The sequence below is a fragment of the Monodon monoceros genome, unplaced genomic scaffold, assembly GCF_005190385.1.
Source record: "Monodon monoceros isolate NGI ecotype Baffin Bay Population unplaced genomic scaffold, NGI_Narwhal_1 Super_Scaffold_19, whole genome shotgun sequence".
In the NCBI taxonomy this organism is placed as follows: domain Eukaryota; kingdom Metazoa; phylum Chordata; class Mammalia; order Artiodactyla; family Monodontidae; genus Monodon; species Monodon monoceros.
Genome location: NW_021703775.1, coordinates 68978005 through 69004104, shown reverse-complemented (window position 1 = coordinate 69004104; position 26100 = coordinate 68978005). Strand labels below are relative to the sequence as shown.

At 51.8% G+C, this 26100-nt stretch overlaps 1 protein-coding gene across 3 annotated transcripts in view; it reads left to right on the top strand.

Annotated features, from left to right (window-relative positions):
• The window catches only part of EFR3B (EFR3 homolog B), an 88075-nt gene that overhangs the window by 53601 nt on the left and 8374 nt on the right, over nt 1-26100 (top strand). For 2 of the 3 annotated variants that reach the window (XM_029232231.1, XM_029232232.1), the window contains exons 5-20: nt 6175-6296; nt 10551-10700; nt 10834-10947; nt 11904-12038; nt 12693-12771; nt 13521-13656; nt 13936-14097; nt 14873-14984; nt 15364-15415; nt 17351-17523; nt 18047-18122; nt 18588-18749; nt 20157-20288; nt 21707-21774; nt 22882-23009; nt 23765-23856. In XM_029232231.1, coding sequence (XP_029088064.1) covers nt 6175-6296; nt 10551-10700; nt 10834-10947; nt 11904-12038; nt 12693-12771; nt 13521-13656; nt 13936-14097; nt 14873-14984; nt 15364-15415; nt 17351-17523; nt 18047-18122; nt 18588-18749; nt 20157-20288; nt 21707-21774; nt 22882-23009; nt 23765-23856 — 1893 coding nt within the window. The remainder of the gene's footprint in view (nt 1-6174; nt 6297-10550; nt 10701-10833; nt 10948-11903; nt 12039-12692; nt 12772-13520; nt 13657-13935; nt 14098-14872; nt 14985-15363; nt 15416-17350; nt 17524-18046; nt 18123-18587; nt 18750-20156; nt 20289-21706; nt 21775-22881; nt 23010-23764; nt 23857-26100) is intronic. The other variant, XM_029232233.1, reaches the window with a different exon arrangement.

Sequence of the window (26100 nt, the reverse complement as noted above, 5' to 3'; positions counted from 1 at the left end):
TTCCCGGACCGGGGCACGAACCCGTGTCCCCTGCATTGGCAGGCGGACTCTCAACCACTACGCCACCAGGGAAGCCCCGAAGGCTCTATTTTAAACCCTAGAGTCTCAACCCCATCTCAGCCAGGTTTGGGCATGTTTCCCAAGTGGACTTCTACAGTGGGTGTGGTCCCATGACCAGGTCCCCCGGATTTGATCCTCTGAACCACAATTACCAAAGTTTCCATTTTGGCCTCCTCCTATCAGCCCTGGAGGACTCAGGAGCAGCTTGAGGTGGGCTCCCTCGGAGCTGCCCCCATGGGGATACTGCAGGCCAACGTTCCCTGACCAGGTCATCTGGGCAGGTCATCTGTGCTGTCGTAGTTTCAGACTCAGGGAAGGGAAGCTCCTCCTGACAAGCTATCAAACCAAGGGTTCCCAAGGATGCTCAGAGATCCTGGTACCAAATGTTGCCTCTTTTATTAGCCCTGGTGCCACCCGTAATGTAATAAACGGGGTTCAGTCCCTCTGGATGGCATCGAGTGCAGCCTCATCACCAGATCTCGTAACAGAGCAAGAGTCCTGGAGAGCGAGGCAACGGCCTGGCTGGTCGACAGCCTGAGCCTGGAGGCTGCAGCCTCCCGGGCCTCAGAGATGGACCCCTTGGTTCAACCCCAAGCCACCCCAGTTCAAAGGAGGTGGCCATCTCTCCAGCCTTGACTGGCCTCCGTTACCAAGGACAGGAGGAGGCCAGAATATACTGCTTAAGCTTTCTTCCTCCTAGCCTGCCTCGGATCATTTCCACAGCTACTGGTCCAGCTTTCCAGTAAAAGAACAAAGGACGTGGGGTCTGTAGATGCCCTGCCCCAGAATCTCCAGGGTAGGAGTTGGTGGGGCGGTGGGGGGGGGGGGGTTGTTCCGAATGCAGATGCCTAGGTCCTACCCACAGAGAGTCTTGTTCAACAGGCCTGGGGTGGCTCAAAAGTCTACCTTGTCAACAAGCTCCCCAGGTCATTCTGATACACAGTAAAATTTAAAAACCACTGGTGGAGGGCAGAGAGCATCAAAGTATCAGAATTCCCAAATTTGAGCCCCAGCTCCACTTGTCACAAGCGGGTTGACCTGAAATAATTCAGCGGCTCCCTTAGAGCTTCAGTTTCCTCATCTTCACAATGGGAGCAGTATCGCTCCTATTATACTCGCTGGTTTGCCAAAAATTATGTCAGGTAATGGATGTTTCAGTAGGCTGGAAAATGGTCCCCCAAAAGATGTCCACGTGCCAATCCCTGGAACCTGCAGATGTCACCTGATACGGAAACAGGGTCTCTGCGGATGTGACCAAGTTAAGGATCTTGGGATGGAGAGATTATCCTGGATTATCCGGGTCGGCCCTAAATGCAATCACAAGGGTCTTAGAAGAGAGAAGCAGGGGGAGATTGGACACAAAGGAGGAAACAATATGCAGACAGAGGCAGAGACTGGAGGCATGCAGCCCCGGGAAACTAACATGATGCCTGAGCGGCAAGTGCCATAGAAATATTTAATGTTGTCATTTCTCAGAATATAGGCGTTAACTCCTTTCCCAGAGTGCTGCCATCCACACGTGACGTTAGAGATGGGGCACGGGGCCTGGTGTGGCTCCTCCAGACACAAACTCCCGTGTCTATAAATAGCTTCTTCAAGGAATATTTTGAAGGCTCCCAACGGAACACAGTATGAGTCAAAACAAAGCAAACATGCTTCACAATAACCATATTCGAAATTGTTTTTCTAATGAAGTGGAGCGGCAGGCGCGTGGAGAGTGGAGTGCTGTCTGTGAAGCAGTGTCTTGAATGTATTTGTACGTTGCCCCGCAGACGCTCATTCCACGACTGTGCGGTGCTGAGTCCTGCCGGACCGTAAAAAGTTTAAGCCTCTTAGAACTAGGAACCTCACTTACAGTGAGCCTTGAATTCACTCAGTTCCTGTTATCCCAGGAACTCAGGGAGCTTTTCTTAATTATCTCCACCTCATTCACATTCCTAGGAGGTGATATATGCATTTTAAAGAGATGAAAACAAATGCTCGGCCACATCTTCCCGGTTTTGCTGTGCCGGCTGCCCAGAGCTCCCATCGAGCCCCACCTCCTTGTCTCTCGGTGCTGGGCTCTGTCCCATCCTATTGCACTAACTGACCTTCGGTTCCCGAAGGGTGCTTCAGGGGGCTTGGCCCTCATCTTCCAACTTCCCTGCCTTCTGCCACTGTCCTCAACTCCCACCCTCGGGCACCAGGGTGGCTGTTAACTCATTTCCTTCTTTCCATATTCACACCTGCCCCCGGCATCCTGCATGGCCACCTGCATGGTTCACGCTGCCCACCTGGGCTCCTCCTCTGTGATTGTCTGGCTGGAAAGGACAAGGGTCACACTGCACCAGAGCCGAGGACCGGAGTTGATGAGCAGACCATTAAAGACCCCTATCACCATGCTCACTGCAGCGCAGAGCCCTGAGCATTCCTCTGGGCAGGCTCTGCATACATCCCTCGTTTAACCCTGGTGACATAGGCCCCATCACCCCCATTTTTCAGATGAGGAAACAGTGGCTCAGAAGTTAAACGATGTCCACAGGCACACAGGTGACAAGAAGCAGAGTGAGGACACGGCTGTCTGACTGTGGGCCCGGCAGATGTAGGCGAGTATAGTCCACTTAAATAGAGCACCATCATGTTAAAATCGAAAATTGAGAAGGAGACTCAAAACTAAGTTTCCAGGGAAGAAGACTCTAGAAGAGTAAAAATCTGGGGATGCAGAGAGTCACGAGAGAAAAGAGTGAGGGAATTTTCCAGTGAGCTTAGCAGCTGTGGCTGGCCCAGCTAGGGGAGACTCAGGAGTGACTGCTGGGCCGGCCTAGAAAAAAGCCTCTGTAGTTCTAGGAAAGGAATCCCCATGCGTGTTTTCTACCCTGCGTTACCTCTGTGGCTATCACAGAATGTTCCATTTTTAAAAAATTGGGGCTTCCCTGGTGGTGCACTCGTTCATGGGTTTGAGCCCTGGTCCAGGAAGATCCCAAATGCTGCAGAGCAACTAAGCCCGTGTGCCACAACTACTGAGCCTGCGCTCTAGAGCCTGCGAGCCACAACTACTGAGCCCGTGTGCCGCAACTACTGAAGCCTGCATGCCACAACTACTGAAGCCCACATGCCACAACTACTGAGCCTGCACTCGAGAGCCCGCGAGCCACAACTACTGAGCCTGTGTGCCGCAACTACTGAAGCCCCCACACCTAGAGCCCGTGCTCCGCAACAAGAGGAGCCACTGCAATGAGAAGCCCACGTACTACAACTAAGAGTAGCCCCCGCTCACCGCAGCTAGAGAAAGCCTGCACGCAGCAACGAAGACCCAATGCAGCCAATATAAATAAATAAAATTAATTAATTAAAAGAAATTGATTGTAATCTCCACTTTAACCTTGCAGCCAGGGCGTCGTAGTCGAAATCTTCAGCAGCCTGTACGGTGCGGAAAACAGTCAGAGCAGACTGGGCGTGAACAGGGCTCCGGCCATGCCACCTGACGCGCCACCAGTCCTCGAGGTTCCACGGCACTGGAGGAAGGGGAAAGTCAAGGTTGAAAGTGAAGAGGCTTGGGAATTCCCTGGCGGGCCAGTGGTTAGGACTCCATGCTTTCACTGCCGAGGATGGGGGTTCGATCCCTGCTCAGGGAAGTAGGATCCTGCAAGCCACGTGGCACAGCCAAAAAAAAAAAGTGAAGAGGCTTGATGTTACGTCCACAGAGATCAGGAATCGTTCCATGAAGTATCAGCGTGGGGAGCGGGGCCAGAGGGAAGGGAGGCCGCCAGGTTGCCTGTCAGGGATCCTGCTGTGTTTCTCAAGCGTGAGCCTCAGACCAGGTGAATCTCCTCCAGTGCTGACTCAGCACGTCTGGGGCTTGTGGCAGATATCTGCATGGTCACGGAGACCCCTCAACTCTGTTGTACCGCAGTGTTTGGAAACCAGTGGCCTCACTTCTGCAGCCCTCTTACAAATGCCAGACTAAGGTCCCCTCTGGCGGCTTCTTCATCCTCTGTTTGTTCTCCCTGACAATATCCACCACCCTCGCCTCCCCAGAGCAACTCTCCTGGGTCATTTGGCCTGAGGCGCTAGAGGAAGCCAGGAGCAGGAACAGAGCTGGAGGTTTTCTGGGCAGAGCTCTGTTGGAGAGGCTCGTGGTTGAGACCTGGGTTTCTCCTGCAGGACCCTGGGCAATTATGTAACATTTGTGGGTCTCAGTCTCTCTGTAAAATGAGAATAATAATATCTCTCTAACTTAGAGTCATTTTAAGAAACAAAAGAGCTGATGTATGTCAAATGCTTAGGGTAGTACCTGATACATATATGTTCTAAACATCATTGCTATTAGCCCATAAACTCCTACACCAGTGACCATGAAGTCTGATTATTCATTCTCCTGACATACATTTGGGTTTACACAGTCACTATATATTGGGGACAAAGTCTTTGTTTGACTGTTTCTCCTTTGTTACTGGCCTCCTTTCTTTTTCAGTCTTGTTCTGATTATTCTGAAATGCATGCGCTCTCGCATACACATAGTCTTATCTTAAACTGCCTCGTCACATTTGAAGTAGATACAGCATCGATAAAAAATCAAGAAATGTCGTGAATGAAGACTGGGCTGCTTATTTCACACATGGGAAAACCAAGACAGAAGAGAAGTCAAATGTCCCACTCAAAGGTCACCCCACCAGTTAGAGGTAGATCTGCGGTTAGAACCGCATAGCTGCATGACCCCTCTCAGTGGATGGACCAAGCCAGGCTTTGGCCGTGGGGAGTGCAGCCTGGGAACATCCTGTTGGTGGTTAAGAGCAGCAGTGCACCCAAATTTGGTTTCAGCCTCGGTATCAGCCTAAGTCTGTGTTCTAGCCCGTGGGGCTTAGGAAGATCACGTAGCCAAAGGCCAGCTCTATCGTTGTTTCTGGAACTCCTGAACTTGGGTCTAATCAATGATCTTGTGATCACATGGATTACCACTGTGCCTCTTCTGCATAACCCCGTCAATGATGCAAGCAATGTCATTTGGGTTTATTGCTAATATCAGAATACTTCCACATATATGTGTGCATTTTAGATGTAACTTAGAAGGGAAGATTTCCTTATCTGCTTTGCATGTTGAGGTTTTATGATTCAGCAGAAAATAAATGCATATTTATTATTGCAAGAACAAAACACTGTAATAGTAAGGATGCTTGTGGAAGTTGCTAATTTTCATCCCCAAAAAAGTTATTAACAACTTTTAAGTAGTTAAATGGGGAAACAGGTTGACAATTGATACTCAATATTCTGAGCGCGCTGATGAGATGATTTTAGGAATAACAGTATGTCCTCTTTGAACCAACGAAGGTTTGTAAAAGTTATATAATAATACAAGGCAAAATAGTGGAGAATGTAGTCTAAGTTTAGTCCGTTTAGAGTTGTTTGTGGTATTAAATTCATAACATTAAACAAAATAACCTATAAAAATTATATTTAACTTTTAGTAATTTAACTCCACTCAGTCTGTGATTCTTGCTTCTCTGAGAGACTCATTTGAAATCAAGTCCCTATTTAGAGCTGCAAATGTGCAGCCTGGTGATGACAGAAGGAATCTAGCGGCTGAGAATGCTGAGCAAGGCTTAATGAACCGAAATTGCAAACGTTAAAAGTGTACTCAAAATTTTAACAATAAAGCGTAATTACGGTTTTAAATCAAATTTCAGCGCTGTCCTGGTTTCCCAGAATGCATTCTAGGGTGGTGCTCTGTGCTTTGGCCTTGGCTTTTGCTCAGTTTCCAGCGTTATTCCTCACAGCCTTTCAGCCTGTATGTTTGGGGCAGCTCTGGATGTAAATGGGAGGAGGAACTTAAGTGACTGAGCCCCCTTCTCTTTCTCTTCTCTTCCATCCTCTGCTCACCCAGCAGGGGAGGGCTGAGAAGGGCCAGGGGTTCTGCTCTTGTTGTGTAGAAAGGAAAGGAGAACTCAGAAACTCAGATTTCCCGAGTGTGCTCTGGGAGGTGGACTATAGCCAGATCCTGAGATGCATGGTTCCTAAGATGTGTTTTCTTGTGGCTTTACTATGGCAAAGGGCCTGGGGGATGCCAGGTCCCCGAGCCCAAAGGCGAGGAGCATGGCGGGTCACCTCACGATGCATTTCCCCTCTCACCCCACACAGTTTGTGAAGTTTGCCAACATAGAGGAGGACACCCCATCCTACCATCGGAGCTACGATTTCTTCGTGTCTCGCTTCAGTGAAATGTGCCACTCTGGCCATGAAGACTTGGAGATCAAGACTAAGTGAGTATAAGGGAAGTTGAGGAGGCTGTGCCTCTAATGGCAGAGGCATTGATGGTCCTGCAGAGCTCCCAGCCCGGATTGCGTGTCTGATTTCACTGGCGTTTACCGAGGCTCTGATGTTGCTGGTGGGGAAGGGGCACCTGGCGGGACTTAGATGGATGCGTGGGCAGAGCTAGGCTCCCAGCACATGCTTTCTAAAGGAACAGCCTCTGGGGACAGAAAACAGGGTGGGACGTAAGGTGACGGTCCTCTGAGCCCAATTTGAGAGCCAGTAACACACACATGTACACACCTGTGCTCTCTTTTGTTCAGAAGTGCATGCCTTTATACACCCTAGAAACACTCCCACTCATCACTCTCCATCAAAATATACACCCACATATAAAAAGCTGAAGTCCTCACACTGGCTGATCCCTGCCACCCTCCTGAGTTTATCTCCTCCACTCTTCCCCTCCTCATTTCCCTTCGGCCACACAGGCCTCCGTGCTGCCTTGGAAACACACCAGGGACATTCCTGCCACAGGGCCTTTGCACAGTCTGTTCCTGTGCCTGGGATGCTTCCTCTGTGGGGCTGTACAGCTCACTCCTTCACCTCCTTCAAGGCTTTGCTCAAGTGTCCCCTTGTCAACAACGCCTTCCCCTGACCCTCCCCTTCTCCCTCACCCTGCTCTGTTTTTATTTCCCCATAGCACTCATCCCCTTCAAACATGTTCCATAATTTACATATGTTTCTCATTCATTGTCTGTCTCTCCCCACTAGAATGTAAGCTCTGTGAGGACAGGAGTCATTGTTTTGTTCTCTAACGCATCCCAAGTGCTAAGACAGTGCCTGGAGAGCAGCAGGCACTCACGACATACTTGTTGAGTAAGTGAATGAAGGAAAGGATGCTTTTCAGATAAACATCTTGAATTACAGAACACACTTTTACACACACATACTCACACTCCCAAAAAATACTTAACTTACAGAAATACACTCATTGACATAGAAATTAAACCCCTCAATGAAATCACAAAGAAATTCACACAAATGTATGCTGATACCGATAGATAAAGGATGAGAAGTAAACCACTGCCTGCAAAGAGTGCTTATCAACCTGGGGAGGCGAAATGAAACACAGGAAAAGGAGGAGGAAGGAGGGAAAAGGGCTGAGCTGTCCTTACCAGGCAAAGCTGCAGGAGTCGGAGAAGGAAGGGACTGGGGGCTGAGGCTGGGTGGCCGACATGCCCACGGGAGACTGGGTCTCCATGGCTTTGTTCCAGAGCTCAGCCCCTGGCTTCTTCCTGCATCACGTCAGCACCGCAGTGGGCCCGAGTGCACGTGATACGCAATGGCACGGTCCGGGAGCCCTGTGTACCCCTAAACTACAGCTTCCTCACCACGGCTGCTGGTCTGGGTCGGAGAAACAGGACGTGAACCCCTCCATCCCCCAGGCTGCCTGTTCCCAAAGCTTCCAAGCTGTGAAACGGCTCCAGGGCAGGACCCTGTGTGACTGATGGCAGTGTCCCTGCTCCCCAGTCTCGCCTGTCTTGGACCAGCCAGGGGCTCCCTGGGGCTGTGCTGCTGCAGTGCCTCAGTGGGGCCAGTGGGGGTCACGGGAGGAAGGAGCCCCTGTCTCCCCAGCGCTGGTTCCCTCAGCAGCTACCTCGCTCCAGAACAGCTGTGAAGAGGCAGAAGGGGCTGGAGCAGGTGGGGTGTGTCCAGAAGCAGGTGATGGGGAAGGGGGGGACTGTGACCAGGTGTGGCTGTAACAGGTGCTGACCGCAGGTAGAGCCAAGCTCCAGGAGGGGAGGGGACACTCGTCATGCCGTTCTACACACACTCACACACATACTCACACACATAATCACACAACTGCATACACAACCACATGTGCACACACATACAGTGGCCTGTGGAACTGCACACACACATACAGTCACATACACTGACTGTATGACACACATACATAACCACACTCTCACACAAACCACACACTCATACACGTACAACCGCACACACACACTCCACAGCAGGGGAGGAGGCACAGAAGCAGACACGGTCGCACCATGTCCTGATGGTGTGGGGAGCGACTGAAGGTCAGGAGAAGGGTGCTGAGGTTTGCTTCTGGCCACCGGGCAGTGCCATCAGCACCCACAGCCTGGCACCTGCCACCCATGGAAGCAAGGCTGCCGGGGTGAGAGGAGTTTCTCCCTTTGTCTTGTCTCCCATCCATAACCTCCCTGCACCCCTCCCCTTCTCCCTGAGCTCTCCCCCGGTCCTTCGCAGCCTTTGCAGAGCCCAGAGCTCCTTTCCAAGAACTACCCTTGGGTCTCATGAATAGGTGTGTGTGTGTGTGTGTGTGTGTGTGTGTGTGTGTGTGTGTAGTCCCCTTGGGTTCAGAGACTTCTCAGCCCCTTGCACGTGGGCAGGCCTCCACTGAGCCCATTATAAGGAACAGTAAGAGGCTGCTTCTCCCCCAGGCCTGATCAGTCAGCTCTGGGCATCATGGAATGAAATGTGTACCTATGTGGAAGGGATTCTGGGGAGATTGAAAGAGTGAAGAAAAATTAATTCAGTCACACATAAGGAAGCCCTGGGTAGAAAAGTTTCCATCCCCTGGGCCTGGTCTCCTGCCAGCCAGGCTCTCTTGGGTGGGACATGAGCCCAGCATGTCTGGGATTTATTTCTGTAATGCACTAGGGAGCACCTTTAACCTGGAGCCAGGAATAGTTAGCAGAATTGTATTACAGTTACTTCGTCCTCAAGTCCGGACAGCCTCAGCTCAGAGTGCTGACTTGGCTCAGGACTGGAGTAGCTAAGTGTTTGCCCAGGGAATCCTTGTCCATTGCCAGCAGCCCTAATGGTCCTGGGCCAGGGGATGGTGGTGCATTAGGCATCTCTCACCACCCAGTTATGGTCTCCGCGTAAAGCTCAGGGTAGCGCCGTGGTAACAGCACGTAAAACTGAAGCTGAAATGACAAATGGCAACTAAATATTTAGAAAAACTGCTCAACTCCAATAATCACCAAAAGGATACGAAGTGAAATCGCTACAAGATGTGAGGGTTTTTCTGAGCCACAAAATTAGAGTAGATGTTTAGAATGAGATCCCTGGTGCTGAGGCAGGCACAGCGAGGACGGTATTCTCCTGCAGCTTGTGCAGTGGGCGTGGGGAGAGGAATCTGCCAAAACTGGGAGCCTTTCATTCCTTACCTTTCGATTCAGTAATTCTCCTCATGGCAATGATTTGGAAGGTAGTAACGTACTTTGTACAGCGATGTCCGTTGCAGCATTATTACAGAAGCAGATTTAGAAACAACTTAAATGACCAATAGGCGACTAGTTCAGAAAGTTCTTTTGACAGTGTAGCACATAACCATTCAACATGTTTGTGAATTAATGATGCAGGGAAATGCTTGTGATAGAATGCTATAGGTGAAAAAAGCCAATACAAATTACATATGCAGCAGGTTCTTGATCCTGTTATACGTTTATACACAGAAGAAAGGAAAGACACCAAAATGCCAATGATAATTATCTTTGAGCGGCGGAAATCATCTTTACACTTTTCTATAATTAGCATGTATTATGTTATAATCAGGAAAAAAAAAAAAAAGGTTTGGTTAAAAAAAGGAACTTCAGGTTGAAATAAATGGCCGGTAAAGAGGGCCGCCTCCTGCAGGGCTGTGCTGATCCCTGAGTCAGCAGAGTGGGAACTGGGGATGTGCAAAAGGGGTCCCCTCTGTGCTCTTACTCATTTCCCCTCTGCTTTCTCAGCCAGCTTAGTCCCAGCCAAGACCTCTTTGTGCCTGAGAGCCTGACAGCTCTGTGCCTCCCCCTCCAGATCCCCTTCCCCTCCAAATCCCCTCCCCCTGTAAGTTGCTCACAGCCCTGGTTTCTGCCTCATCCGTTCTTGGCAGCACTTTGAGCTCTTATATCTTGGGCTCAAGCTAGAGAAAACCCAGCTGGGTATTAAAGAGCCTGGAGAAACTGGGCACCCTAGGGATGAAGCCCGGGTGGTACGGGGCAAGGGCTGTCTGGGAATCTCCAAGACAAGCCAGAAGACGTGGCCTTCGTGCTCACATCCACCAGCACAAGAAGGCGGCCAGCCAGGAGGCCAAGTCACATGAAGAGTAGAAGGTGGGCTCTGTTCTGCCTTTTGAGGGACGAGTGCATCCCTAATCCCCTCGCTGTACTCCTCTCCTTGTCACAGAAGCTGGACTTGTCAGGGCTTGGAGACTTCATGACCCCATGTCTCCCTTTTCCTTACAGAATCCGAATGTCAGGTATCAAAGGTCTACAAGGGGTGGTGAGGAAGACCGTGAATGATGAACTGCAGGCTAATATCTGGGACCCACAGCACATGGACAAGATCGTCCCATCCCTGCTTTTCAATCTGCAACACGTGGAGGAGGCAGAGAGGTGAGCAGGAGAGGGGGGAGCTTGCACGCGGCCCTGCAGCCCTCCCAGGGCACTTGGCAACCACACGGCTGGGTTGGTTGGTAAAACCCAGCCCCAAAGTCAGGGCTCTTGGCTTTTGTGGCTTGTTCTGCAGTGAGTCCAAAGCTGCTTCCCTAGGAGCCTTGGCTCTGGCCTTCTACCAGCCTGCTGTACCCCTTAAGGTCTGCATTCCTGAAGGAGAAACAGTAATGGTGCTGGGCTCCCTGGGGTAAGTGTGTGCTGAACACAAAGAACCAAGAGTCGGGTTCCCTTGGTCTTTCTAGAAGCAGCAGGCCAAGGAGGTTTTTAAATGCCTTTCATGGTTCCAGTTGCTGAGGAGGACCTTTCTTCTCTCTCACTTCCTAGTGGTGTTCCAGTCCCTTAGAAATGCCCACTTGACCAGCCAGCAGCCACTTGACACGAGTTACAGATACTGGGTTTTAATCTGGGAACCCCCAGACATGGATTCATCCTGTCCCTGCCCCTCACTCTTCCCCTCTGTGAAGTGGGATGGAGGGAGAGTTTCACGGTGCTGTCCATGTCGGCTGGGCATGACGCCGATTGAAGATATCGTGGGTTCCCCACTTTCTGTCAATTGAGCCTGCGCTGCTAGAGCCGGTTGGGAAATTTAGTGTGCCCTCTGGTGGTTGTTCCTGGAATAGCATCTCACTGACAAGCTCCCTGGTGGTGTCAGGTGGAGGTGGGTGGGTACCACTGAGTCGCACCTAACTAAGCCAACGCCCGTGCCTTTCCCGCTTTTTCCCCTCCTTCCTCTCTCCCCTTTTCTTCTGCTTTCTCCAACTCTGTCGGCCTCCCTCTCTTCTTATCTCATCTGTCGTTCCTTCCAAAGCCTTGGGGGCATGGAGACACTCGTGGTCTGCACCTCCCCAGGCCCATGGTGCTCAGGGCATCTATCCTTCCCACAGAGGCACATCAGGCCTGTCCCTAGGATGTCCAGAAAAAGAACTTTATCCCTCCTCCCACAATCTTCCTCCACTGTGGGCTTCCTTACCCCCATTTAACTTCTGACAGCCTCAACACCTCCCCTGTGACCTAGTGCAGCCCACGTCAAATTCCTGCTTGTCCTACTGGGACCATTTGCGTGAGGGAAGCACAGAAGGCCTGCACAAAGCGACGCCCAGCTGTGCATTCCATCCCTCACCCGTGGGCTGTGTGTTTCCACAGCCGGTCCCCCTCCCCCCTCCAAGCACCAGAGAAGGAGAAGGAGAACCCTGCAGAGCTGGCTGAGAGGTGCCTTCGGGAACTGCTGGGCCGGGCTGCCTTTGGCAACATCAAAAACGCCATCAAGCCTGTTCTCGTGTGAGTGTTCCCCTTCCCCACCCACCCGCCTTCAGCTTTGAACAGTTTCAGGTCCGGCACCTCCTTGCTGACTCGGGAGGAGGGAAGGAGGTGTTATAGTTGTGGTGCTTCGGCCAAGTGGGTCCCTTCTCTGTGCCCATGTTCCCCGCACTGTGGCATCAAAAGCTACCACATGGTGGGCTTCCCTGGTGGCGCAGTGGTTGAGGGTCCGCCTGTCGATGCAGGGGACACGGGTTCATGCCCCGGTGCGGGAAGATCCCACATGCCGCGGAGCGGCTGGGCCCGTGAGCCATGGACGCTGAGCCTGCGCGTCCGGAGCCTGTGCTCCGCAACGGGAGAGGCCACAACAGTGACAGGCCCGCGTACCGCAAAAAAAAAAAAAAAAAGCTACCACATGGTGACCGAGCACAGTTTTGGGGAGAGGAGTTGGGAGGAGGAAGGTGCCCGGCTTCATTCCTGAGCCCACAGCTGCGGAACCCTGTTCGTTGACTTCTCGTACTTCCCTTCTCTCACCTACACCTGAAAGCCCTTGCTACTTACCTGGGAGCTTCGAGAGGGGCTGGGTCTCTTGGGGGGTGACTTTCTCCCACCAAGCTTCTCCCTCCTAACATCACTTGCGTTTCATAGTTACTCTCCATATTTTCTCCCTCACAGCCACCTGGATAACCATTCTCTTTGGGAACCCAAGGTGTTCGCCATCCGTTGCTTTAAAATCATCATGTACTCAATTCAGGTACGGCGGCTCCCCTGGTCCAGCCTGTCCCTCTGGCCAAGGTGGCGCCTCTCGGAGCGGAACGGTGCACGCCTGGAGAAAACCAGCTGTCCTCTGTGACTTCTCCTAAGCCCCTAGTTGTCTAAACCGGCGCTGCTTAACCTGGTCGTGGAGAAGGACTAGTTTAATTTCCAATATGTCACAGACCCATACTTTATAAAACACAAAAAGAATTGTTAGAAAAAACAAACGACAACCTCATGCAAAACACAAGCCCACAGACCATAATTGGCTGCCACGGCTTCTGTCAAATTGCTTACTCAACACCTACTCTCAATTTCCATACTTAGCTCAATGTAAATGGGCATCAGACGGATCTTGAACTGGCACCAGACCACAGGCCACACTTCGAGCACCACTGGACTAAACCACCTGGCCTCTTGTGGCCTTAATAAGACCTGGGATCTGGGGAAACTGAAAAGGAAGACAGAATCTTAAAATTGACTTTTGACCCATTTGAAGTGAAAGGGCCCAGGAAAAATGTGGAAATCCAGGTCTTCATTGGGATTTGACTCAGCTCCTTGTTGGACCGAGGAGGGGGAGGGGCTCAGGAAAAGGAACTGGGGTATCCGGGTGCCACCTCTAGTGCCTGCTAGCCTTGGGACCTCCCTTTTGTCCACCCAGCTTTGGGTCCTCGTCGAGGGCTGCCCTGGCTCAGAGGCCATATGGGGGCTGCTATCTGGGGACCAGCACCTCTCCCTCCCCCCCAGCCGCAGCACTCCCACCTGGTTATCCAGCAGCTCCTGAGCCACCTGGATGCCAACAGCCGCAGCGCGGCCACGGTGCGGGCGGGCATCGTGGAGGTCCTGTCGGAAGCTGCTGTCATCGCCGCCACGGGCTCTGTGGGTAAGGGGGATCCCGAGTGGAGTGGAGCCTGGGGACCCCCCCAAGGACAAGGAACTGCCCTTAACCGTAGGCTGCCTCCCCTTCCAGAAGAGGGCAAGGCACGATAGGGAGGTGTCAGAGCCGGCTTTCCTCAGGAGGAGAAATCAGCCGGGGAAGGTAGTGGGCAGAGGAAGCCCCTGGCTGGAAGGGGGCCTGGGCTTGCCCGATAATGCAGGGCAGGGGAGAATAAGCGAGGAGTGCCAGCCCCGGATTTCAGGTCTCCCACCCCGCTGCGCTCAGGGCCCACGGTGCTGGAGATGTTCAACACTCTGCTGAGGCAGCTGCGGCTCAGCATCGACTACGCTTTGACCGGGAGCTACGATGGGGCCATCAGCCTTGGCACCAAGATCATCAAGGAGCACGAAGAGCGCATGTTCCAGGAGGCGGTCATCAAGACCATAGGTGAGCCCGGGGAGGGGCGGGGCCCGGGAGGGGCGGGGCGCGGGGCCCGGGGAGGGGCGGGGCCCGGGGCCGGAACCGCGGAGGGAGGGGCAGGCAGGTGGGCAGGCTAGCAGGCAGGCGGGCGGGAAGGCGGGGCCCCTTCCGCGAGGAAGTTAGTCCAGGGGAGTGTAAGATTGTCATCCACTTAAATCGTGTTATTCACGGACACTGGGGGAAATGGAGTCAGCCCATGGCGCACACAGCTCACAGAGTGGCCTGGGCCAGGCCCGAGTTAGATCACAGCACAATCTCCCCGGGTTTCTCAGCCTGAAGTTCAGATCAGAGGCTGAGACAGGCGAACTCTTCCCGCACCCCAGTCCCCATTAGGGCCGCCTGATGCTTCCACGTTTGAGCGATTGGAGGGGAGGTGGGAGAAAGAGAAAAGGAAGGAAAGAGGACAGGGAGAAGGCCATGGATATGCACGTGGATGTGGAAGGGGAGAACCATAAAGCCACCATGTGCATGTAAGGGCTCATCACTTTCAGAGCCCTCTGGTCCTAGCGCCACTGGAGCTTCGCCATCCCGGAGACCTTAACCGCAGCCTCCGGAATAACAAGTGAAGGAACGGGAGCCTGGAAGAGTCCTCTGCCGTCATCTAGGTGTCTCCCTCTGGGTCTTAATCGTCTCCCTAGAGAAGCAGCCCGCACTCTTCACAGTAGTTTGTTCAGCTGAAAGTTTGAGCGGAGACTCCAGCAGCTGCCGGCCTCAAACCCTCTCTTCTGTCTTTTTCCTGAAGGCTCCTTTGCCAGCACATTGCCTACTTACCAGCGCTCCGAGGTGATCCTCTTCACCATGAGCAAGGTTCCACTGCCTTCCCTGCATCACCCTGTGGAGATGGGGAGGACCGGGTGAGTCTACCATGCCTTCCTCCCCCTTCCTCTCCCAGCCTAAATTCCACCTGACTCCCCGTCCCACGTTTTGGGGCTCTCTCCCTTCTCCATCTCAACTTTCCTGGTTCTGTCCTTACTTGTCTTCTCTCATTCTACTCTCAAATCCCTCAGCCGCCTTTAGTGGGCCTTTGGCTCCTACAGTTCCTCAGTCTGTCCCACCAATAACAACCTCCCACCTTGGGGGGAGCCATTAGTTCCCTGGTCTGGAAGTCACTGTCCTGGGTAACCCAAGATAAGCCTCATGGAGAATCTAATCAGGAGAGAGAACTGGGCAGGCAAGTGTGGGGTCTTTGCCTATATCACCATCTTGGTGATCATCTGTGTCTCTGGTCTATAGGGAGAACAGGAACCGGCTGACCCAGATTATGCTGCTGAAATCCCTCCTTCAGGTGAGCCTCTCCTGTCCCCATTCCTGCTCTGCCTCTGTAGGAGGCAGCTCCTTCCAAGGAAACAAGGCTACTACATAACAGTCGTGCAGGTTGCACACTGCACAAACATGCCCAGCCAAAGGGGTGAGTAGGGGGCTGAAATCCAACCTGTGTTCCACTCACTAGCCAGGCTGGGTACCCACAGGGCTGGGTCTTCCAGAGCAGGCAGGATGCCTGCTACTCAGCTACTGCTGGCCTTGTCACTCAAACATTATCTCTGTATTGAGATGGACTCTATTGGTTCCTGCCCTTTTTCCCTCCAAGTATCTCCCCAGGTCCCTTCCACCTGTTTCTCCCTTGGTACTTATGCCCACCTCAGTCCCCCAGCCACTATCTTTCCCTTTATCCATTAAAAAAAATAATAACCATAATTCTTTTATCTAACTTAATGTTTAATTTTTTAAAAAAATATTTTTGGCCATGCCACGCGGCTTGCAGGATCTTAGTTCCCCGACCAGGGATCGAACCCAGGCCCTGGCAGTGAAAGTGCCGAGCCCTAACCACTGGACCGCCAGGGAATTCCCCCCCTTTGTCAATTTTTTTTACATTTGTCTTCTTTCCTTCTTTGCAGCCATCACTGGAGGCTAGATTTATTGTTCTCAAATGCTGTTCCTATGACTAACTTGTTTAACATATAGATTCCCTAGAGATTTTGAGCCATTAGTCTGAGTGAGGTCCTGGAATCTGTATTTGTAACAAGCTCCCCAAGGCACAACCCTGGCCTAAACTCTGGACATCTCAGAACTAGATTATTCTCATAGTTGCTCCCTCCTCCTCACCTATCATAAATACAACCAAGAAGAATTTTCTAGAAATGTTGTTCTTCACGTGTTGCTCCTTGTTAAAGAGTAAATCTCAGTTTCTAATTGATGTACATCCAGATTTCAAACTTTTCAGACTGAAATTGGAAGGTCCTCAGTCCCCTTTCCCTCCATAGACCCCCCATGTGACCCCTCAACCCGTCTCTGTTCTAACCATGCCGCTCGCACAGCCCCTTCACTCCCGCTCATGCCCTCCCTCCCCTCTCTCCAGCCCACACCTTTCATGTCACACTATTTTTATAAAGTCTTTTTGTGCTGACACTGCCCACATCTGGTACCTCCTTTGTCTATGTACTCCTGCCGTTTCTTTGCTGAGTTTACCGTCATTAATTTGTACCCTGCGTCTTACCAAGGTGACAGTTTGGGGCACACTGAAATACTTCCCCCTTCAGTGAACATTGATGTTTACTACTGATGCCACCAGGCTTTACCAGAGCCTCAAGGGCCTGCTGAATCATCAAAGGCCTTGTTTTGCAATATGGACTTAACAGTAAATCTGGTTTGCTGCTTTTAACTACTTTGACACCATCACAGGTGAGGTGTCTCTGTACGCCTGCTGGCTTTAATCAGAAGACCCTCGTTATGGCCGTGCTAGAAGAGATGTAAGCAAATGCTGTGTGTGCTCTTGGCTGTTGCCATGTCCGTGGGTTCTAATTCCTCAGCCCAGCTGTAACTTCTTCCACTGTCTCTCCTTCTTTGTGACTGTTCGTGCTCCTAATGAAGCGTGTTCGTGGTGAATGTTCGCCATTTGTGCCCTAATGGGCTGGAACATTAGGTTCAGAGGCTCCCTGGCTTTTTCTCTCTTCTAGGGCTCATCCTTTGCTTGCTCTTAGTAACTTAATGTCCCTGCATACTGTCCCCATCCACTTAGCTCAGCTGAGCTGGGCGGGTTGCCTAGGTAGATGTTGGAGGATTCCCAAAAGCTGCCTAAGGTGGAGGACGGGGAAACTGGGCTGGGAGATGTTTAGAGAGGATGGATGCTTCAGACCCAAATTCTGCCGACTGCCCCTCAGTCTCCTCACTGCTGCCAGGAGGGCCGGCGTTCGTAAGCACATGATCCTGGGCTCCCTTGCAGGTATCCACCGGCTTCCAGTGCAACAACATGATGTCAGCTCTGCCCAGCAACTTCCTTGACCGCCTTCTCTCCACCGCCCTCATGGAGGACGCAGAGATCCGTCTCTTCGTTCTAGAGATTCTCATCAGTTTCATTGATCGTCATGGCAACCGTCACAAGTTCTCCACCATCAGGTGAACTTGAGGTCTCCCCTCTATTTGGTGTGTGATGGGGGAGGAGACTCCCATTAGGACCTCACACTCAGGTGGGAAGACGATTCAGATCTTCAGTGGGACCTCCCCCAGGGAGCTAATCATGGACATGGACCCTGGGGTCCTACAAGGGAAGGAGAGACTGAAGGGGCATTTGTGCCTGGTGGAGCAAGGGAGGGAGATTTGGGAGGTAAAGAGCAGGTACCCAAGGGAGCTCTCAGGTGGGGAGGAAAGAAGGGGATGCAGGGTTATCAGTTGAGACTGGGGGGCTGAAAGGGAGGAAGGAAAGGGAGGAAGAGGATAATCTGGATAAGTATTTAAGAAAAAAGAGACAGGAGCTTGAGAACTTGGGAGAAAGTGGAGATCAGGCTAAGAACCAGGGCAGGAGGACACAGAGAGGCATTGGTACAACTAACAACACTGGGATGGAGCCCAGTGATACCATGTGAGCTCTGCTGGCCTCGCGCAAGGGCTGACTGAGGTGGCCCCTCACGTCCCCTCCCAGTACCCTCAGCGACATCTCTGTCCTGAAGCTGAAAGTGGACAAGTGCTCCCGGCAGGACACCATCTTCATGAAGAAGGTTAGCAAGCGTGACCTCAAGACACAGTGAACCCCGGGTGGGTCAGGCCCTGCGGACCCCAGTCTTCCAGGTCCCAAGTCGCCACTGGCCACGCCCCTAGAACCCACTTCCTCCTCTTTGACTATGCTTAGTCCGGATGACCAGCCGACCCCTCTAGGGGATCAAGCCCCCAGGTCATACTTAGCACCGAGCCAGAGTGAGGAGCATCCCTTGGCTGTGTTCTAAAACTGGATTTGGGCAGCAGCTTTTGTTGCTGGTTTCACTGGACCCACCTTCCCTAAGCACATACTCCCGCACTGCCCGATTCCACTGGGGTCTGCTTTAAAGGCATCCTGTCCCTGAGGGCGGAGGTGGGGTACACACAGCTGTGTCGCCCCCTTCAGACTGCTCTTCCCATTCTCCTTGCCCCTCCTGTCCCCACCCTGCCCGCCGTGGCCTTGCCTCCACCCTTGTCCCCATCTCCAGCACTCCCAGCAGCTCTACAGACACATCTACCTGAGCTGTAAGGAGGAAACGAACATACAGAAGCACTACGAGGCGCTCTACGGCCTGCTGGCGCTCATCAGCATTGAGCTGGCCAACGAGGAGGTGGTGGTAGACCTCATCCGCCTGGTGCTGGCTGTCCAGGTGGGGCCCCCTGTGGGCGGGACATAGGGGTTGGGATCGGGGGAGGGCACCTGTTTTGGCCAAGCACTAGTGAGAGAGCCAAGTAGCCACTGCTTAACACCTGTTCTGGAGCCCAGGAATATTGCACCCTTGGTTGGCCATTCCTCCATGAAGACCACAAACCATGGTCCTATTTGGGGAACCACCAAATGATGCTGAATTCATGGCTTTGGCCCATCCTCAGAGTAAAGGAGACCCGGGAAACAGGGTCTTTCAAAAATATCCCTTCACCCTAGTATTCTGGGTCTCTTGCAAGGTCTGAATGAGACTCCAAGGATTGCCAAGAGGGTACCCATAAGCCCGGAGTGATCTCCATACAAACTTGTTTGTCTAAAGATTACCTAGTTCCCAAACCTGGCTGTGCTTCAGAATTGCCTTAAGCACTTATTAAAATATATGGGGCTTCCCTGGTGGTGCAGTGGTTGAGAGTCTGCCTGCCAGTGCAGGGGACACGGGTTCGTGCCCCAGTCCGGGAAGATCCCACATGCCGCGGAGTGGCTAGGCCCGTGAGCCATGGCCGCTGAGCCTGAGCGTCCGGAGCCTGTGCTCCGCAACGGGAGAGGCCACAGCAGTGAGAGGCCCGCGTACCGCAAAAAATAAAAATAAAAATATATAATCCCAGTTCTGTCCCCAAGCTTGGGGATCTGGAGATTCAACAAGCTCCCCTCGTGACTCTCAGGCAGCCAGTGTGGCACTAGATAGGGCTTTAGACTTTCACAGTCTGCCTGGGTAGAAGTCTACTGCTCAGGATGCTGGGAATTGGGGCGGGTCCTTCAGACCTCAAAGGCCAGGGTCAGCAGGGCCCTGAGGCTAGGTGGGCATCATGTCCTGAATGGTGGAGAACCTGGAATTGTGTGGTGGAGACTCTTCAGCTACCTGCTTGATGGCGCTAAGTCCTGCAAGGCCAACCCAGATGCTACGATTGTCCTCATTCTAGAATTTGAGATTCCTTTGTGTCCCGATCCCCTAGTAACTCACACAGCTTTGTCAGTTTAACATACGAACCCAGCTTAGCAAGCCAGTCCAGTCCTCCAAGAATCATCCAGGGTCTGTAGTGAAGGTGACAGCATCCTAGAGGTGGGATTCATGAGGGTTTGGACAGTCGAGCTCCCTACAGCTGGAACTGCAGAGTGGGGCACTGAGGTCATCGCCTCTCCACTCAAGTATTTATGAGCCTCCAGCTCATGGATTGTTCTAAGGACCATTTGCTTCAGCTTTAATGAGGGTGACCTCTGTTCCCCAGGAAGTTATGGGGAAAATGCTGGAAAAGGCTTTGTCTTGAGTAGCGGGCCACCTCTAAAGGAGGTTGGTAGAGGGTGGCTGGAGGGTGGGGCACCAGTATAGTTTGTTCCCTCTGTGTTGCCACAGGACGTGGCCCAGGTCAATGAAGAGAACTTGCCTGTTTACAACCGCTGTGCCCTCTACGCGCTGGGTGCCGCCTACCTGAACCTCATCAGCCAACTCACGACAGTGCCTGCCTTCTGCCAGCACATCCGTGAGGTTGGTGTCCTCATGACCCTGAGAGCTCAGGAGGCCCTTGACTTGGGGTTTCCCCAGAACAACTTTTGCTTAATTGCATGAGCCCTGTGCTTAGTCTAGGCATGAGAACTAATGATGAGAAATTCTCAGCGGTAGTGACTCCTCCTGTACGACATGACATAGCAGGGCAGGGTCAGGCACAGGCAGTATCCTGTACCCCTTCCCAACCTGCTACCTGCCCTCCTCTACTTCCGGCCCCTCTATACTCCCCCCACTCCCGGAAGCGCACATACCCACATCTCTCAGGTCATCTGGGACTAAAGCTACTTTAAGGAAAGTTTTTGTTATGAAAATTTTCAAATATCACAAAAGCAATATGAGTAGGGCGGTGAACACAGCTGTCACACGAACTAAACAGTTATGAAGATTCTTCCACATTTGCTTCATCTGTCTCCTTTTCGTTTTCTTTGCTGAAATGTGTTCAAACAAACCTTGACTATCATGTCGTTTCACCTCTGCATATATCAGTATGTGTCCAAAAAATTATGGACACCTTTCTACCTAATTGCTATGCTATTTACATGCGTAATTAAATTATCGGTTATGCCTTGGTATTATCTTATACCCGGTCTATAATCAAATGTTCTCAGTTGTTGCAAAAAGGCATTTTAAGACATACTGAACTATGTATAGGTAGAATGATATAATACGTAGGATTAACTTTAAAATACACTAGCAAAACAAAATAAAACTAAACAAGGAAGCTCAGGTCTCAGCTGGCCTGGGCTGGCTGGGGGCATGGAGCAAGGTGCTGTATTGCTGTGTCAGAGGCCACCCTGAATGAGGCAGGATCTTCCCAGCCTTGGGCTGATCCAGGAGGGCAGGAAAGGCAATGCCCCCACATCCTCTCCAGTAAAAATAGTAGCATCGTGGCTTCCTCACCTCCTGCACATACTTTCATGCCAAGCGTCCTCCCACTTCTCAGCATCTTAATAACTCAGCTTTCTTGTCGAAACTTTGCAAAGGATGCTGAGGGAGACTCACCATGGCACTCTCCATCAGGGTGTTTTTGCAGTGCACCTGGGTTTGGGGAACAGTGAGACCTATGCTCCCTTTTTTGCATTTAAACAGAAAACAGGAATAGGACACAGGAGCAAGAAACTGAACTCTCTTGGGAGCTAAGTCCCCTGCCTTTGGAGGACACTTAATGCATGTGTGTCACTGGAGACAGCTTGAGCAGTCCTCCTGGGCTTCACAGGCTGCCCTGAGGTCCCTGTTGGTCTGAGTTTCTCCCTCAGAAGCCCAGCCGTGGGTGCTCTTCCAGGGGGTTCGTGGGAGGGAGGAAGTGCTCAGGGGAGCGGGAACTCTTTCACTGGCCTGTTGGGATTTCCCTCTCCCTGGTGAACCCAGCTTTTCTCACGATTCCTCCCAAACCTCAGGTGATAGAGAGCAGGAAGAAAGAGGCTCCGTACATGCTCCCTGAGGACGTGTTTGTGGAGAGGCCCAGGTGAGGAGAACGCTGAGGACGTGCTCAAGGACAACCCAAGCAGCTGAGCAAGGAAGTGGATGGTCTGAGGCCAGGGACTTGGGCTTCTGTGGGCTGAAGGGCAGAAAGTGAACCCTACGCCTACGACCCAGAAGTCCTGGGTCAAGTTTGATCCCCTCACCTGACCATAATTCATGCCTTGAGCCATCTCAGTGTGTTGTACCGTAGAATATGGGATGCAGCCTCTGGGAACTTTGACCAAGCCCATGGGAACAAATCCTGGAGGAGTCCTTCCTGACAAGACAGTGCCACCAATCCAAGTGGCCTTCTCAGCCTGCAGCGTGTGGGCCAACATCACTTCAGCATCAGAGAGACTCAAGGGAAAGATATTCTGAAAAAAACAAAATATCCCACAATAGAGGATGGCTTTATAAATGGTGGCCCATCCACACCCTAGACAACTGGTAGCCCATCCAAAGTGTTTTTAAAGAATAGTTCATGTGAAATATTCACTGTATAACAGGTGAATAAAATAGATCCTAGAACAGGACAGTGGGGGCCATGGGGATGTCTGTGTGTGTGCAAAAATGTGTGTGACTGAGGGACTCTGCACAAAATCTGAATGTGGAAAGTGGGACTGTAGGTGGTTTTTTTTCCTTTTGCTCCTCTGTCACTTTTGTATAATGAGTGTTACTTTTTTTTTTCCAGCCTTGCTGTGTGGCTTGAGGAATCTCAGTTCCTGACCAGGGATTGAGCCCAGGCCACGGCAGTAAAAGCCGGGAAACCTAACCACTAGGCCACCAGGGAACTGCCTTGAGCATTACTTTTAAAATAAGGAAGGTCGGGCTTCCCTGGTGGCGCAGTGGTTGAGAGTCCGCCTGCCGATGCAGGGGACACAGGTTTGTACCCCGGTCCGGGAAGATCCCACATGCCGCGGAGCGGCTGGGCCCGTGAGCCATGGCCGCTGAGCCTGCGCGTCCGGGGCCTGTGCTCCGCAACGGGAGAGGCCACAGCAGTGAGAGGCCCGCGTACCGCAAAAGAAAAATAATAATAAATAAGGAAGGTCATCAGGAAATCACTCTAGTCCCCCATGGTTCTCATCTGCCTCTTCCCTCCTTTGTGTCCCAGGCTGTCTCAGAACATCGATGGAGTGGTGATTGAGCTTCTCTTCCGCCAGAGCAACATCAGTGAGGTCCTGGGGGGCAGTGGTTACAATGCAGACAGGCTCTGCCTGCCCTACATCCCTCAGCTGACAGGTAGGAGCCCTGCTTGAGGACTTCCGAGCCTGCCTCTGGCTTTTCTTGGCCAGGGCCTGAAAGGAAGGGACTTGTGAGTCCTTCGGTCACCTTCCATGGCACCTTAGATGTCACACAAGAGCTGAAAGACACAGTGGAAATCCATGGTGAGATCCTTGATTTTCCCACCTCTCCTCTTCAGTGCAGGGTCCTTGGGAGTAACTGGCCCACGGGATAGCCTGGCCTGTGCGTGGGAGAGGCCCCACGGTGACGGAAAGAGCACACGTGGGCTGTGGAGTCTGAGAGCCAGTTCTCTGTAGCTTACTTCCTGAAGAATCTTAGACGAGCCCCTTGGCATCCCTGAGTCTCAGTTGCCTTGGCTGTAAAATAGGGATATTAGCAATGCCTGCCTTAGAGGGTAGAGGCAGATGCCCGTAGTAGGAAATGCTACGCAAATGACAGCTGCTGGTGCTGTTAGCAGATGACCCTTGTGAAAGTTGAGATACGCTTTCTGGTCATAAGCGGCTTCTTTGTGCTCATCAGTAATTTCAAAATCTTAGCCCTAAAAAGCAAAACTCACCGCCCTAAGATGGGCGGTGAAGGCCCGCAGCCCTCCGTAAACTCCAGCTGCAGCCCCAGCGTATAAACTCCCTCTGAACCCTCCCAGGACTGTGGACCAGGCAAAGGCAGGGGGGTTGGGAGATGGTGCTGGAGGCATGATCCTGGCTTGCTCTGCAGGGGCTGGGGACTCTAGCTTCTCTATCCTCCTTTCCCAGATGAGGATCGCTTATCCAAGAGGAAGAGCATTGGAGAAACCATTTCCCTGCAGGTGGAGGTAGAATCGAGGAACAGCCCAGAGAAGGAGGAGGTGAGTGTCTCATTCTTGATCCACTGTCCTGGTGAAGCTCAGTGTCCTCCCGGGAGGGGACTCTTCCTACCTCCTAGATGGTCAGACACTCCACGATCTAGACTCCCTTAGCCACCCCACACATTTAAAGTTGCACAGAAAGTAAATTTCTCAAGTAAGTCCTGTTTTCTTACTGACTCTCATCATAAATACCCTAGACATTTCCATCTGGAAAAAATTACCGAATCCCCCCACCCCGTACACTCCCATGAGCATGTTATAAAAGTCAGTCTTGAAAGCCTTGCTGGTAGTCATTCCCTATTCATGATGGAGGCGGACGTGCTCCACGTTTGAAATTGGAAGGCCTCACAGAAAAGATGGGGGCAAGAATAGCTTTTACAATGTTTCTTCCAGATATGTCAAGAAAAATGCTTTTTTTTTTTTTTTTGCACGGTAGTGCTTCTACCTCAGAAAATAAAGAAGGTGTACCCACAAGTAAGGGGGAATAAAGAATTTTAGTGGAAATACCAAATTTACTCACTAAAATGAAAAAGATATGTGGGCGGGGCAGTGAGGAGGGAGAAAGGCATCCCGAGGGAACTGAAGCCCCAGGATGTGGTACCCTTGTTTTAAATGGTAACTCTGCCAATTAAGGGAGCTGACGGAGACAGAGACGCAGGGGAACCTTAGCAAGAAGCAGGGAAGATGCACATCTGGGTGGGACTGGGACAAGGAGACTTGTGAGATCCCTGGGCATGGACAGCCTGGAGTAGCTATGAAGGAGAGCCTGGACACCCAGCCTTTCCCCAGATGGGCCTGGAGCAAGGAGAAGTCAGTGGGGTAAAGGTCAAGCCTCCCCCTAACTGTGCCCTCAGCCATTCCAACAGCTCCTCGGTTACTAGGGCATACCTCCAGGGCAGGGCTTTTCCAAGCTTGTCTGGAACCTTCCCATGGAAGGAGGGAAGCTCTGACTCAGGCTAATTGGAGAAGCAACGTGAGGTTGAGCCAGGTGTCCTCCAAGGCCCTTCCAGCTCTGCAGGGATGGGAACCTCACGTGTTAGGAGCACAGCGTGAGTTGACTGCTATCCCCTCAATAGTTGTAATTCTTCCTTCCCAAGAGTTGAGAGACCCTCAGGAATTGATAAGTAAAGTGAAGCAGAAGAAGGAAGAGAAATGCTCACCTGGGTACACAGCCGCCTGCTCCCTCGTGGCCCCCCCGGTCAGCATCATGGGTTCCTCCCCCTCAGAGAGTCAGCTTAGCCCGGGGATGGCTTGGTATCGAAAGCAGGGGTGTGGGAGCCTCCACCCTTCTGCCGTGCTGTACTTCTTTCCACTTCCAGCCCACCTTGCCCCCCCCACCCCTCCAAAATCTCACGGTAACTCCCTGTAGCCTCAAATGCCAGCCTCATAACAGGTGATCAATAAATGCTGGTTTGGTTAAATTCCAAACCCAGTGCCTGGCATTCAGAGCCATTTGTAGTCAGGGATGCCCTCCCATTTCATTTCATCTCCCCTCCTCTCTGGCTGGTCTGCTCTCAGTCTCCCTCATGCTATCTCATTCACCTCCATGTCTTTGCTAGTGTGGGATCCCATGTTGGAATCACCCTTCCTCTCCACCTCTACGTTCTTGAATTGCCCATTCATCAACATCCAGCCTGTGGTCCATCTCCTCCATCAGCTCCTCTCTGCCTGCCTTTACCCAGTGATCTGTCTTCCTTTTTCTCCCACCACCACATGGTTTCCTATCGCTTTACCCGTGAATATCTGATGTTGGTCAGTGCTGACAGTGGATGGATGGATGGATGGATGGATGGGTGGATGGACAGACCTACAGAGGATGAACCTTCACAGTGAATGAATCTTCAGAGTGAATGATAGCACTCTCTTGCATGTAATTCCTATAGTAATACATTTTGCAATTTCGACTAAGTGACTACCCAAGAATCCTACACATAATTGGTGCTCACTTAATATTTGTTGGATGACTTTATCCCATACCTACAACTCTGTCCATTCCTACTCGAACAAGCATTTGTGGAATTCCAAGCTCAGTGAATTGTCTGAGTGTATAAAGTGAATACACTGATGCACTCACACCCAGATCAGGGACTAAAATGTTGTCTTCCAGGAGCCCTGCCTCTGTGCCCCCTCCCTAGAGGGAGCCACTAGCCCAACTTATGTCACTTCTTGAGCTTTATATCAATGAAATCATTCTCTCCTGTGTCTGCCTCTTTCATGTAACATTACATTTAAGTAATAGAATAT